General features: G+C 33.0%; 1 protein-coding gene across 3 annotated transcripts in view; it reads right to left on the bottom strand.

The window, feature by feature from the left end:
- Positions 1 to 15,825, bottom strand: part of TAF4B (TATA-box binding protein associated factor 4b) — a 112,736-nt gene that overhangs the window by 62,894 nt on the left and 34,017 nt on the right. For 2 of the 3 annotated variants that reach the window (XM_036229923.1, XM_016160094.2), the window contains exons 8-9: positions 12,102 to 12,234; positions 11,356 to 11,461 (exon numbers count right to left, since the gene is read on the bottom strand). In XM_036229923.1, the coding sequence (XP_036085816.1) occupies positions 11,356 to 11,461; positions 12,102 to 12,234 (239 nt within the window). Of the gene's footprint in view, positions 1 to 11,355; positions 11,462 to 12,101; positions 12,250 to 15,825 lie in introns of all 3 variants that reach the window. The other variant, XM_016160093.2, reaches the window with a different exon arrangement.

Raw genomic sequence — 15,825 nt, 5'->3', positions numbered from 1 at the left:
CTCATTTTTGTGATTTCACATTTTATTTTTAACCATTTTATAATAGTTTTTAATATTGAGTATTTATTTGTCCATCCAATGTTTGAAGTCATTTGAGTTCCAAATGTGTTGCTGTTTCCCTGTAGTTTAACTCAGGGTGAAAGTGAATGCAAACATAGATATCAGAAAACAATGCAAAGATATTTTTTAAGAGCTGAAAGAATTAATAATTCTAATCTTACTCTTGACATCACTGTCTACATAAATAATCTAAAAAAATCTCAAAATTATCAGAAATAAGAATATAACAAGTTGGCATATGATTTTTTAAAAACAGCAATCTGCTTTCTACATTCTAAGAATAGAATAGGCAATTACCAAAAATGTTATTTATAATAGCAATAAAAAGTGCCTACCTAGGAATAAACCCAACAGATAAATGCAACAAATTGTGTACAGCCTGTAGACAAAAATATCACTACTGAAATATATTAAAGAAGGCATGCATAAATGGAGACATAAATCATGTTCATAGATAGAAGGCTCAAAATTATACAGTATCAGTGAAAACCAGTGGATCTTTGGACTCGAGGCCATGCCAATTCAAATTCCAGCAGAGATTTTGGTGGCATTTAAACTGATACTTAAATTTACACAGAACAGCAAAATCCCAAGAACAGCCGAGGAAAACAAAAAGAGCAGGAGGCAGAGGTATGAAAGTGCAGAGGGGAGAGGAAATAAAGGAGAAAAAGAGGTAGGTAGGGTATATGCCTCAACAAATATAAAATTTATTTTGAAGTTATAGTAAATTGAGCCACACGCTATTGTAAATAAATTAACCAATAAGAGAAAAGAGAGAAAAATAAAGATAAAAAGAATAGATAGTTCAGAAAAGACCCACGCATATGTGACATAGAAGACATTAATGAATGATCAATGACGAAAGACAAACAATTCATTAATGCTGCTGGGATAAGTGATTAAATGTGTATGTGTGTTGGCATGTGTGTGTGTGTGTGTATATATACATATATATTCACATATTTCATGTATGTTTCATATAAATATATATTGAAAAACTGAATTACCGTTGCTACCCCACATCATAAGAAGCAACAAAACAATAAAACAAAAATTAAACACTATTATGAGAAAGATTTAAACAAAAGGTAAAACTTCGAAACCTTTGGGAAACTATAAAGGACACTAACTTTATGATACGAATGAGGATGAATAAAACATCAATAAGCAATTCATAAAACTGCTAAGTTCAACTACTTTAAAATCAGCAATTTCTGTTCATCAAAACATACTAAAAAATGAATTGAAAGCACTAACTCCAAAAGATATCTGCAATACACAAAATATATAAATTGTAAAAGGATTTCTGCTTCTGTTGTAGACCATCACTTATGACAATTGTCCTGATCGATAAATACCAATAAAGCCAGAAAAATTTTTAAGTTTGTCGAAGGCAGAAAAGTGCCAAGGGAACCAGGTCTTAATGGGTCAAAGTCCCAAGAGAAGAGAACCTCAATGAAGAAACCCCAATTTTCTCCATGTTGTTTTTCCTTTGAGGATGAGCTAATCTTGATGTAAAACAAGAAACCAAGCCATTGACAGGGCAGCTACTATGAAGTAGGAAAGTGAAGAGAGTATTAGACAATCTAATAGAGGATAGAGAGACAAAAAGTTAGAGGTCAAGGCTGCTAAGACTTGAGGGATTGGCCATGATCCTATCAAGAAGTGAGGCATAAAGAAGCAGGCCTGACATTATGTGATGATTTTTTCCCCTGGAGGCCATTAGCATTGAAGCTCTGCAGAAGAAAAATTAAAGAAGCCTCGTAAAAAGCTTATAAAATGCACTGTGAGGAGGAGGATTCTGGGAAGATGGCAGAAAATTAAGCATCATTAATCTGTCTGCTGAAACTATTTTGGAACTTTCAAGCGTACTGAAGGCTTGGAAGGTAAATTTGTGGTTCATTTTGGTCAATTTCACCTGTTAGTCTTTCAGGGGTCTTATCTATCCCCCAGTTCTGAGGTAGACGGTAATGCCCCTATATTGAAGCAGTCTGCACACAGCTTGCGGGAGCTATGATATGTAAAAATGACCTGTCCTCCAATTATCAGGATTATATGCTCTGATCACTCACCAATGGTTTTTTTCTGATCTCAGAGGTACAGATGAGGTGGGTGCCCACTGCTGTTGCAACTCTTCCCTTTGTTCCAAGCCCCTAACTTTCCAGCCAAAATAAATTCCAGGGCACTTACCAAGGGCCAGTCCCCTCTTTTCCCCATCTCCTCACTTTCCTCTTTTTTTCCCTTTTGGAAGCCAGACATGAAAGATTAGGACATTCAAAGACGATTGCATATATGGGGAAAATTAGAAAGTCACCGCACATGCCCAAGGAAAGGCCAAGCCTATGAAAAGATCTGAGAAGATCTAAAGTTTTTATCTCAGGCTGAACCTACAATCAAAACGAACAAAACTCCAGTGAACACTGAAGAATGAGGAGAATCTAATTTTCAGAGTTACTGTATTATTAGATTCAAATGTCCAGTTTTAAACAACAACAACAACGAAATCACAATAACACAAAGAAACATGTAATTATGGCCCACCCAAAGGGGAAAAATATTCACAAAAACTGTCCCAGAAAAAGACCTGAGGATAAATGTACTAAAGCAAAGATTTTAAAACAACTGTTTTAAAGATGTTCAAGGAATAAAAAGATAGGGGGAGAGTCAAGAAAATGATGTATGAACAAAATGGAAATATCAAGAGACAGAAAACTGAAAAAAAATTCTGGAGCTGAAAAGTATAATAACTAATATGAAAAATTCACTAGAGAGATTCAAAGGCATGTTAGCAAAGGCAGAAGAATCAGTGAACTTGAAGATAAAAAAATGGAAATTACTTAGTGTGAGGATTAGGAAAAAAAAGACTGAAAAGTAAACAAAGCCTATGAGACACCATCAAATGGTCAAATATATACATTATAGGGGTCTCAGAAGGTGAAGAGTGGGAAGAAGGAATATTTGAAGAAATAATGGCTGAGAACATTTCAAATTTGAGAAATGACATGAATATAAACATCAAAGAAACTCAATGAACTCCAAGTAAGATGAACTCAAAGAGATTCACAGTGAGACACATGATAATCAAACTTTTAAATGACAAAAGAGAGTCTTGAAAGAAGCAAGGCAGAAGTGGACTTATCACATACATGGGTCCCTCAAAAAAGATTCTGAGCAGATTTCTCATCAAAAACTTTGGAGGCCAGAAGGCATGGGCTGGTACATTCAAAGTGCTAAAAGATAAAAAAAAGTTAACCAAGAATCTTATACCTGGCAAAACTGTCCTTCGAAAGTAAGGGAGAAATTAAGACAGACCAGATAAACAAAATCTGGGAGAATTCAGGTTTTGTTGTACCAGTAGACCTGCCTTACAAGAAATGTTCGAGGGAATCCTACAAGGTAAAATGAAAGGACACTAGACAGTAATTAGAAGCTACAAGAAATTAAAATCTCAATAAAGGTAAATACATGGGCAATTATAAAAAGCCAGTATTATTTAATAATGGTTTATAACTCCATTTTTTGTTTTCTACAACTTTAGAGACAAATATACTAAATAAAAAAAAATTATAAGTCTAAAAGCTAGAATTATTTTAACTTTGATTTATAACTCCACATTTTGTTTTCCACATAATTTAAGAGTCTAACACATTTAAAAGATTATAAATTTATGCTTTGGGGTACATAAGGTATAAAGATGTAATTTCGCAATACCAACAACCCAAAGGGTTAGGGAAAGAGCAGTAAAGGAGGAGAGTTTTTGTACATTATATAAGTTAAGCTAGTATACAGTCACACATTGCTTAATAGCAGAGACACATCCTGAGAAATGTCATTAGGCTATTTTGTGTGAACTTAAATACAGAGTGTACTTATACAAACTTAGATGGTAGAGTTGACTACATACCTGGGCTATATGGTATAGTCTATTGCTTGTAGATTACAAACCTGCACAGCATGTTACTGTATTGAATGCTGTAGGCAACTTTAACAAAATGGTAAGTACTTGTGTATCTCAACATAGAAAAATTATGGTAAAAATACAGAAAGAAAAAAGATTTTTTTAATGGTATACATTAAAAAACTTACCATAAATGGAGTTTTCATGACTATAAGTTGCTCTGGGTGAGTCAGTGAGTGAATGGTGAATGAATGTGAAGGTCTAGAACACCTACTGTACACTACTATAGACTTTATAAATACTGTCTCTGCTTCCTTCCAATAGGATCAGAATAGTACGTTGAAGATGTGAATGTTGCCCCATGAACAGGATGTGGACTAAACTGATTGAAAATATCAAGGTGAAACTGGCTGAGTAAGGCATAGATCACCACAATAGTGACTGTCAGGGGGGAGAGAAAGGTGACCTGAGGATCAGTAGGAATAAGATATCAAGATGGAGAGATAAAGGAACATAGGGGATTTATCAAGGCAATCTGGTTTTGGCTATTGCATGTTGGATCAGTGGTCAGATCAAGGAACTTTGTGATAGTCATAAAAAGAGAAGGTGTTTAACATAGAGAGGGTATATAACTGGGGACTCACTTCGACTTTGGAGATTTGTTTTTGGTTCTATTGACCCTATCTGGCACAAAGGGCCCTCTCAAGCACTGAACTGACGGAAGAAACAACACTTATCTATGCTTTATATCTTACAACCTGAAAATAGTTCCAAAGTACAGGGATAGGCTGTATGCTGGCTCCACACTATCATGAAAAGCTTTACTAAAGTGGCAGTGGCACTTAACACTTGTTAAGGTAGCTCCTGTGAACTTATGCCCTTGTACATTATTGCAATGTACTCTGAAGACCAATATGCTAGATCTGGGAAGGCTATAGCACCCTCTAAATATGAAACACTGTGGGTACAGATGCCTCTGTGCTGAAACAAGTTAATGGCTGAGATGTAATCTGTACACTCAAAGCTGAAGTGCTGTGAATGAGAGGAAATCTATTGCCAAGCCCCAGAGATATTGCTCCCATAAGAGAAAAAAATATTCCTCCTAACCATATATCTTTCCATTTCTTACAGGAAATTCAGTTCATTTATAATCTTATGGGACCACTGTCATACATGCAGTCTTCCATTAACCAAAACATTGTTATATGGCACATGACTATAATTTCAAATTACAGTGTTATAATTTTAGATATTAAATGTACTCCCCATGGTAACCAGAAAGAAAATAGCTACAGAATATACACAAAAGAAAAGGAGGAAAAAATTTAAACATTTCACTACAAAAGAAATCAATTAAACACAAAAGAATACAGTAATGCAGAAAATGAGGGACAGAGAAGCTAAAAGACATACAGAAAACAAAAAGCAAAATGACAAAAGTCAGTCCTTTCTTATCAGTAATTACCTTAAATGTAAATGGATTGAATTTCCATTCAAAAGATAGTATTTGACAGAATGCATAAAAAATACATGATCCTAATATATGCTGTCTTCAAAAGACTCCCTTTATATCCAAAAACAAAAACGAATTCAATGTGAATGATGGAAAAAGATATTCTGTGTAAATATTACCCATAAGAGAGCAAGGGTGTCTCTAACAACATCAGACATAATAGACTTGAAATCAAAATGAATATTACACATTTGTAAAAGGTTCAATAGAGCAAGAAGATACAATTCTGAATCTTTACACACCTACTAACAGACTAGCGAAACGTATAAAGCAAAAACCGATGGACTGAAGGGAGAAAAACAATTCTGCAGTAATAGTTGGAAACTTCAATACCCCACTCTCAATAATGGATAGAATGACCAGACAAAAGATAAATAAAGATACAGAAGACAGCACAGTAAAACAAAAGAGAAATATTTTTTAATAGACCAGGTCCATATTATGAGTAGTATCTAGGGTAGAATTTTAGATGTAGACAATGCTGAGACATCTCTTTTACATGGTATAACCAATGTGCCTGATCAATCAGAACCAGTTTTAGATTTATCCAAAGACTTCTTTCATTCAACATTAGCTTGAACTTGATTACTATAAGTTTATAGCAATTGCAAAATTTAAATATAAAAATGCTTCTTAAATCTCTTAAGAAAAATGATTCTTTGAAACTATTAAGATTATACATTGTGAATTGTGGAAGTCTGTGCAGTTGTAAAGTGGTATGACTTCTCTTACACTACTTTTTAAGAGTGCAAATATTCTGTCTTTATATTAGTGATAATACAATTTTGAGGTATCTTCAAATATGTTATCATTTCTATCCTTTTAATATCTGAATGTTTTAAATAGAAAAGTTGGTTTTATCTCAATTTTACAGATAGAAAAAAATTAGGTCAAAGATCAAGAGTTAAATCAGAGTAGTGCATGACAGACGCAAGACTTGAACCCAGATTTTCAGATTCAATTCCATATCTGAGTACCAAACACAAAATTGATAGGTGGTATTTTTAAAATAAAAAGTAAAGTATTTTGTTAATTAAAAATAAAAGAATGGAGGAAGGAAGGAAGTGGGAGTTATCAATAGTCTGCTAATTTCACCAATACAGGGCAGTTTGCATTCAGATCCTACCTCTATTACTTCCTATCTATGTAATTATAGTTAAAAAGTATATATCTTTCTTAAACCTAAATGTCTCTCTCTATAAGATAGATATGACGATAGAGCCTACCTCACCGAGGTACTGAGAAAAGTGGATGTTATAAAACTTATCTTCTTAATATAGCACACAGTGCACTGTAAGGAATGAATAAATATAAGTGATACTAATAATTGCTAAGTAATTAATTTTTAAATAAGACTCTAGACATCTGATAGGTTAAAGGAATATTTCAGACTAAAGATGTCGCGATTTCTAAAGATAATTGTAAAATGCCCCATGACACTCCTGATAGACAATATGAAGTAAAACGGGAAGGATAATACAGTTATACACATAACAAACACAATGGCTAGCACGAAGCAGCCACTTAATCAAAATTGGTTGAATGAATTAGCAATAGGGTGAGAAAAATTAATCGAAGTTTTGGCTAATTCATTAGCATCACCCTTGAAGGCAAGCTAGAGGGGAAAGCCTTGTCTTTGACTCTTGACTGAAGACATTAATATCTGTATAAAAAAACAAAAACCACAATAAACCAATTAAATATCTGACATATACTACAGAACATACTACTCAAATAAGAGCATACATATTCTTCTCAAGTGTACATTTTCCAGAACAGACTATATATTAGGCTACAAATGAAGTCTCAATAGATTTGAAAAGAACAAAGTATCTTCTCTGACCACGTGGGATGGTATTAGAAATCACCAGCAGAAGTAAAATTCATATTAACAAATCTGTGGAAATTAAACAGCACACTCTTAAATAACCAATGGATCAAAGAAAAAAGCACCAGGGAAATTAGAAAATATTGAGACACGAATGAAAAACTAAAATACATACCAAATTTTATGGGAGGCAGCAAAGAAGTGCTAAGGGGGAAGTTTATAGCTATAAATTATTACTTTAAAAAACAAGATCTCATATCAACAAACTAAGTTTATGACTTAAGGAACTAGGGAGAAAAAGAACAAATTAAAACCAATGCTAGCAGAAGGAAGGAAGTAATAAAAATTAAAACATAAATAAAAGAGAGAATAGAAAAGCAACAGAGAAAATTAATGAAACCAAAAGTTGGTTCCTTGAAAAGATAAAAAAAAAAATTTTGACAAACCTTTAGTTGGATGGACTAAGAATATAAGAGGACTAAAAGTACTAAAATTAGAAATGAAAGTGGAGACATTACTACTGATTCTACAGAAATAAAATGATTAGAGTACTATGAATAATTATATGCTAAAAAAAAGATAAGCTAGATGAAATGAACAAATTCCTAGAAACATACCTACCAAGATTAAATTACCAACAAACAGAAAATGTGAATAGACCAACAACTGCTAGGAGGCAGAATCAGTAAAGATCTCCCAACAAAGACAAGCCCTGGGCCTGATGGCTTCTCTGTAAATTATATCAAACATTCAAATAACTAATACTAAATCTTCTAAAACTTGTCTAAATAATTAAAGAAGAGGTGAGAACACTTTCTAATTCATTCTAGGAGGCTAGCATTATCTTAATAACAAAAACAGATGAAGATACTACAAGAAAAGAGAACTACAAACCAATATCCCTTATAAACACTGATGCAAAATTCTTCAATCTGGCAAGGATATGTGCACTGTTGATGGGAATGTAAAGTGCAGATGCCATACTTGGTACGTGGATTTAGCAGAGACAATGATAACTGCCTAAATCGCCATCTTCAAACATTCCCTCCTCAAACAATACAGAACAACAAAACCACAGCCTCAGCATAATTCAAAGACAAAGAGTACCCAAACTTCCAACTAATTATAAATGAAAACAGAAAACAAGTCCCAGGGCACACTCTCTTGTCCTCTGGCAACCAATTTCATATCCATCCACTCCCTGCCCTGGCCCCGCCCAACTCATCCTCACCTCATCTGAGTCAAGGCTTATGGTAAAAGCAGACTGTGAAAAACTGAAGAGAAGAGAACCGGTGTCAGGCACGAAGATGAAATATACTAATGACAGGAACACTAAGTAATTCCAACTCAAAATACTAGTGACCTAATAGATAAAAGCAAGGGCTACATTCAGTTTAACCTGGCAGACTTAAAATGTCTAAATTCAGAGTGGTGGGGCGGGGCAAAAAAAGAAAGAGAGAGAGAGAGAAGTACCTTTTGGTCAAAGAGAAAATTTAGAGTGCTGTGGACAAAAGAGAATCAAATAGGCTTTCAAAGACAAATGGATGCAAACAAAATCGTCTTAAGAGGCATTGAAAAAAGATAAAAAAAAAAAAACAACCAAGGGAATTGAAATGAGATCAATAAAAAATATCAGAGACAAAATAATGGAAAAGAAAGTGAAGTAAAAGGAATAAAATCCAAACTATTGCAGCCCCTGAAGAAGAAAATACAAAATAATGGACTAGAACTAATATTAAAAACTATAATCCAAGCAAATTTTCCAGACATTTCAAAATACCAGTCTACACATTAAAAGATTCAACTGGAAACCTGGGAAAATTAATGTAGAATGATTGATGTTTAACAACATATCCTAGTATAAAACTATTAGATTTCAAAGGCAAAGAAATTCTCAAGGCCTTCAGACAAAAAAAAAAAGATCAAATAAATTAAAACGACATAAAAATCAAGGAAATAATGGAGCAACATTTTTTTACTGCAATGCATAAAGTGTTAATTTCATATCCAGCCAAGCTGTACTTCAGGTATCATGGATACTGAAAAACTGTTTTTAATGTACAGTAACTTAGGAAATTCTAGACCGATATGTCTTTTCTTGAGTAGATGAATTTCAACCAACCAATAGATGACTGAGGAAACTTCAGAGAAGGAACCAAAGTTGAATATTTTAATATAATCAAAGATCTACAATGAAAATGTAGGTGGGAAAGATGAGGAGGGAAGACTATTGTATAAATGTTTATATGTTGCAAAAAATGCAAATAAAAACTGGGGAAGGTAGAGAAAGAAGAAAGTAGTATCTGCACATTAATTTTTATATAGTTAATAAGTGGAAATGAAAGAATATCAATAAAAGAAGGACAAAACTAAAACTGTAAAACTTCTAAAATAAAGTATAGGAGAAAATCTTTGTAATCTTGGGTTACATAAATATTTGTTAAATAAAGCATGAAAAGCATAACCTTCAAGAGAAAAGATTAATGAAATGGACTTCAAAATTAAAAACTTGTGCTCTGTGAAAGACATTGGTAAGAGAATGACAAAACACAACACAAAATATTTCCAAATCACTTATATGGCAAAGGACTTGGATTTTGAATATATAAGAATTCTAAAAACTCAACCAGAAGAAAACAAACAACACAATAAAGAAAAATGGGCAAAAGATTTGAACATACACTTTACCAAAGAAGATATATGGATAGTAAATAAGCACAAAAACGGATGTTTAACATCTTTAGTCATTAGGAAAATACAAATTAAAACTAAAACCACAATAATAACAACCACTGCACACTTATTAAAACAGAAAAAATCAAAAACTTAAAATACCAAGCGTTGAGAAGATTGGAGAGCAACTGGAACTCTCGTCATTGCTGATGGGAAAACAAAAGGCACAGTCCCTTTGGTAAACAGTTTTAATGTAGGGAGGAGGAAAGACAATTAAAAATGTTAATCAAGCCACAATCAGAGACTGCAATATGCTGATCAGCTCTGCAGCCACGCCAGGAGGACACCTTCAGAGCAAATGAAGATTTCTGCTGGGATTGTTAACAACCCACTCCCCACACCTGTGAAGGGGAAACAGGAACCAGAAGAGTCATTCCCTATGGCTAAAACCACGGGAAACCTAAGGATTAAAGGCTGGGAACTGCCAGCAGGGCTTTCGTTCTACATATTTTGACCTTTTCATGGTAAATACTCTTCTGCTTCCTCACTGTATGTCCATATCAAAGGAAATGGGAAGTAAAGAATGACATATAAACTGAATTCCCAGAACACGCAGGGCGCCTTTACTCTGTCCCTCTCACTCTCTGCCTCTGAGAGGAGACCACACTCTGTCTGGAGTGTTATCCCTTTTCTAATAAACTTTCCTTTTGATTCGAACTCTGGCATGTGTGTTGAATTCTTTCCACCATTTCCGCCAAAGGATCTTCTTCTAATCTCAGTATAGTGCTTGGTCTTCCCTGGCCCACACTTGGGACAATGTGCCCTGTCCTGCATCAGTTTGATAGTTTCTTAAATACTGATGCTCTTGAACTTACACTGGGGTTACATCCCAATAAACTCATCATAAATTGAAACCCTCAAGTAGAAAATGCATTTAATATCTCTAACCTACTGAACATCTTAGCTTAGCCTAGCCTACCTTAAATGTGCTTGGAACACTTGATTTTAATCATCTCACTGCTACTGCTCAGCATCACCAGAATATCATAGGGTATATTGCTTAGCTTAGGAAATTATCAAAATTCAAAATCCAAAGTATGGGTTCTACTGAATGCACATAGTTTTCACATCACTATAAAGTCAAAGAATCATAAACTGAACCGTAGTAAATCCAGGACCATCTGTAATTAAACATTCACTTATCTAATGACCCAGGCATCATATTCCTAGATATTACCACAGAGAAATGCGACACTATGCTCACATAAAATCTATACTTAAATGTTTACAGCAGCTTTATCTATAACCTGTCATTTCTTTTGTTTTTTTTTTTTTTCAAATATTACCTTCTTAAACCAAATCAAGTTTTAACTATTTTTTTACCTGAAGGATGTTGTTCCATTCTCTTTTATTTTATTTTTTTGAATAGAAGATCCTTGAAGTGACAGAATTTTATTTCCTGGAAGGATAATTTGCTTTAGAATGGAAGCTATAAAAACAAAAGAAAGAGAAAAATAGGATTAAAAAAAAGAAATCATGTCACATTAGGAAAATTTCAGGATAATAGCTTTTAATATACATAATCAAATAAAATTTCAAACCGTCCTAGAACTATGTTCAAATTCAAACATGACAATTTATTTCCTGCACAAGAAATCATCTACTAAAATCAAGACCTTCAGTCTTCAAAATGTCTATAGAATTATCGGCATTATAAAAATATTGTGCAGAAAATGTGACAGAAACATCACTATTGGTAGACTTTAAAAACACAAAACCTCTAAATTTTATGTGTGAGACTAATTTCCAAACTTAAATAAGTACATTTTAAAAAGAAATAAAGCTATAGCAAATTTTATAAGTTAAAAAGGTACTTATTTGCTACTAGGTTATTTTATCTAATTACAAATACCGTGAATAGTTGCTTCTTTTATTCTAAAACAACATATACCCCTAAAAAGTGGTTATATTAAAGAACAAAGAATTGTAATATCTTTCAGTCTTTTCTCATAGGTCGCAACTTGAATGACCAAATTTCTCTTAATATAACAATAAAAAAAAAAAAAGAGTACAAAATCCCATCATGTTTCAAACCCAGTGTGATGGGGCAGGGATGAGTCAGAGTCTACCTGGAGTAAACTGACTGGTAGGTAAAGCATTGCTCACTGGCATCTTCTGTCCAGATTTCTGAATGGTCAATGCTGAGGAATGGGACAACGCTGTCAACTGTTTTGAAATGCCTCCTGGAGGCTGCTGGACTACCTGAAACAATGAAAACTATCATTATAGTTATTCAACCTGTTTTAGGAAAGAAAAAGCTTTCAGTTGTAACAATAGAACAAATGATTATGCTCATCTAACTGTAAATATACCTTCATCTTAGCATAAGAAAGCCTACTTAAAATTTAAATTTGAATGTAGCAAAATCATCTTATTAAAGCAAAAAACATGAGTGCTCACGGTTATTTGTTAGAATGGAATTCAAACTTGTGTTACATAGTGCCCAACTTAGACCTCCACATGCATATTATTTTCATTTTTTAACTTACTATGAAAAATTTCAAACATACACAAAAGTAGAGGAAACAATAAAACTACCAATACTATTATTACCCAGCATCCACAATGATTAGTTCTTAACCAATTTCGTTTCATCTATATTCCCCCCCATTTCCTCACTACCTTTAATTATTTAAAAGCAAATCCCAGATATATCTTTTTTTCCTATAAATATTTCGAAACATAACTCCAAAAGACAGGACTTTTAAAGGGCTATTTTAAAAAGTTATCTGAAAAATGACAATGCTGAAGGCATTCTCCAAGGTAGCAGTTCAAGAAATCCAGAGGCTGAGTGTTGGGGATAAAGAGAAATTAGGGTAATGGTGGGGCCTTCTTTTTAGCTTCGAAGAAGAAAAAACAGAATAGCAGAACTTCATTTTTTTCATTTCAAACAAGAAAAATATATTTGAGCCAGCTACTGAGAATGAACTATTTATAAGTCCTTAAACTCATATATGACTAATATAAAAGAGCCAGGAGACAAGACTTCTGAAAAGAATTTTGAGAGTACAATTTATTTACACTTTAATTTTTTGTAAATAAAATTTAAAATCTGGTGTGTATCACTAAACAAAATTCATTCACGAGAAACTCAGAATGCACCAGTAAATAACCCTGTAAAGAATTAATAGCCCTAGAGAACAAATACAAGTTGTAATAATTCATTTGCCATCATTCTATGAGAAGACTAGAAAGAACTCTTAAAAGCCATGATATATTTCAATAAGTTGAGATCAAATTTATATACTATTAAGATTTAAATTCTGCAAAATAATATAGATACATTCAGAATCTCATTTATGCATTCAGAAAGAAATTCAACAAAAATACTCCTGACAGACAACTCTGGTTTATTTCCTTATTGTTCACATTTTCTTTCTTGATATCTTTTATTAGGTATTCTTTTCGGTATTTTAATTATAAAAAATAGTAATAAAATATTATTAGAAATTTATGAGCTAGTCTTAATACCACTTTTGATAGGTACTCAAAAATATAATAGCTTGGAGGCATACTCCTCAGATGGAGAGGGGGATGGGACTCCACACCCCTAGAGCCAGGCAGGAGGGGTAGGGGTGTGAGGCAAGAAAGCTGTCCTCCACTGGACTTGGTGCTGGTTGTTCCACCCGGCAGAGAATAAGCTTGGGAGGTTAGCCTCAGTGCCAAAAAGCATCCAGGGCTGTTCATAGCCCAGCCTGCCGCCCAATCAAGGTCAAAGTCATACAGGTGTGGGAGGCAAATATGCCAGTTTAATAGATGACTGATTGTGTGTGTGTGTCTGTGATATATATATATATATAATTTATATTTATTTATATATATATATATTTATATATATATATATAAATATATAAATATAAATAAAACAAAGTTCTGAGCTGGGATAAACAATCTTGAAATCCCATCACAGATTATCCGAATGACTATTAACACTACCCTATTATAAATACACAGCACTCAAATACTTATCACTAAATAACTCAAGTAGTATATGCAGTCAAAGTTACTAGAATCAAGGGTAGTATCTCCTCTAATTTCTATATAATATTCGATATGTGATTACTGGCATGCACTTACTAAGGCTGAGTTCTAGAAAACAGAGGATCTCAACTAAAAAAAACTGTAGCATAAAAGTGAGGAAATAAATACAGGTTCGTTGCATCAGGAACAGCCAATGTGTTCCTTATCTTCAGCACTTCTATATACCCACATCCAGCCTCAGAATATCTCTTAACACAGAGTTCAAGTAAAATCCTTCAGTGGGAGTTGAAATTTATTTGCATGCCCTCAGAATATGCTGTTTCTTTAATTTAAAAGGCCTTCTAAACACTTTTCAAAATTTGCTCAAATGAATTTTTAATTATATTGCCAGTTCTTACAGGAATCAGTAAATGCTGCTTCAAATCAAGAACCTATAAATTTCTGTTTAAAAAAATTTAAATGTGCTTATTGCATGATTTGATTTATATGAAGTACTAGAACAAGCAAAACTAATCTGTGGGAGAAAATTATCAGAAGAGTCGTTGCTTCAGAAGGAATGGGGGTGGTAGCTGTCTGGGAAGGGATACAGGGAACATCAAGGTAAAGATAACATACTGTATCTTGACAGGGGGGTTGAGTTACACACAAGTATTCACTGTTGAAGATTACCCAATGATACATTTAAAATTTGTGCATGTCATTATATGTAAGTTTTATCTAAAAAGAAAAAAAGAAATATTAAGTTAATGATGAGCATGTTTATTTAGGAAGAAGTCTTGAAATGCACCAAAAAATTAAGATGATTGATGTCTGGATAAAGAAATAATAAATTATGTATACTAACTGTAAACAGTAGAATCTAGGTGGTTGGTATTTGGGAGTTCACTATAAACTTCAACTTTGTTATGTGTGAAAATTTTCATAGTAAAGCATTCTCTTGAATAATGCAAAAATAAGACACATATGTGATATATATAAATACTACCTCTAGTTTATTTTCCATAAATTCTAATGTACTAACAATATATGTAATCTTTATGTATATAAAATATATGTATTTTATATATTACCAAACTATACATATACAAAAATATACATATACTCCTTAAATAAACTAGTATTAACCTATATATTAAGACTATTAACTAAATTATGGCCCGTGAAGAATTTTCTATGCAACTCCTAATTATATATGGTAGATAAAGGGTAGGCCTTACTTGGATTGAGCCACTTTCATCATCGAACATTTCACTAGTCCTATTGAAGTGATTACATCAACAATTGAATTTTACCTCTCCTCCTCACTCTTTACAGAATGAAAAAAAAAGGAAGAGAAAAGATAAACTGCTTAAGTCTGGATGCTAGTAGGTCAGGTCAGTCCAATATGAAACTGAGAGTGAAGTATTTGAGCCAATAAAATAGCGAATGATCCTTGTTTTCTTTCCCTACTCAATTTTTATTTCATTTCTCTAATGAAAATACTGGTCACCTGCATAATCAGAGACTAAAATTTATGCCTTAAAAATATTTCTCTTTATCTAGCAAGAAATAAAGACAGAGATAATCAGCAAAGTTAAGTTTCAGAGCACTTCATATAAAAATGTTTTTTTTGAAAATTCTTTAATGGTTCCTCATACTTCAAAATAATTAGGTAAAGAAAAAAAACGATGCAACAAAAATTCTTCCTCTAATATTCTTGGTCAATTTCTTTTAGAGTATCAGTTTTACTTCAATATAATGAAATGGAAAATTGCTACATTAATAATGCACTAATAATTATTTGTTTTTCTCTTATATCCACAGAACAGTAAT

Source organism: Rousettus aegyptiacus, unplaced genomic scaffold (assembly GCF_014176215.1).
Source record: "Rousettus aegyptiacus isolate mRouAeg1 unplaced genomic scaffold, mRouAeg1.p scaffold_m13_p_12, whole genome shotgun sequence".
Classification (NCBI taxonomy): domain Eukaryota; kingdom Metazoa; phylum Chordata; class Mammalia; order Chiroptera; family Pteropodidae; genus Rousettus; species Rousettus aegyptiacus.
Note: the sequence above shows the minus strand (reverse complement) of the source record. Positions and strands in the feature narration are given on the sequence as shown.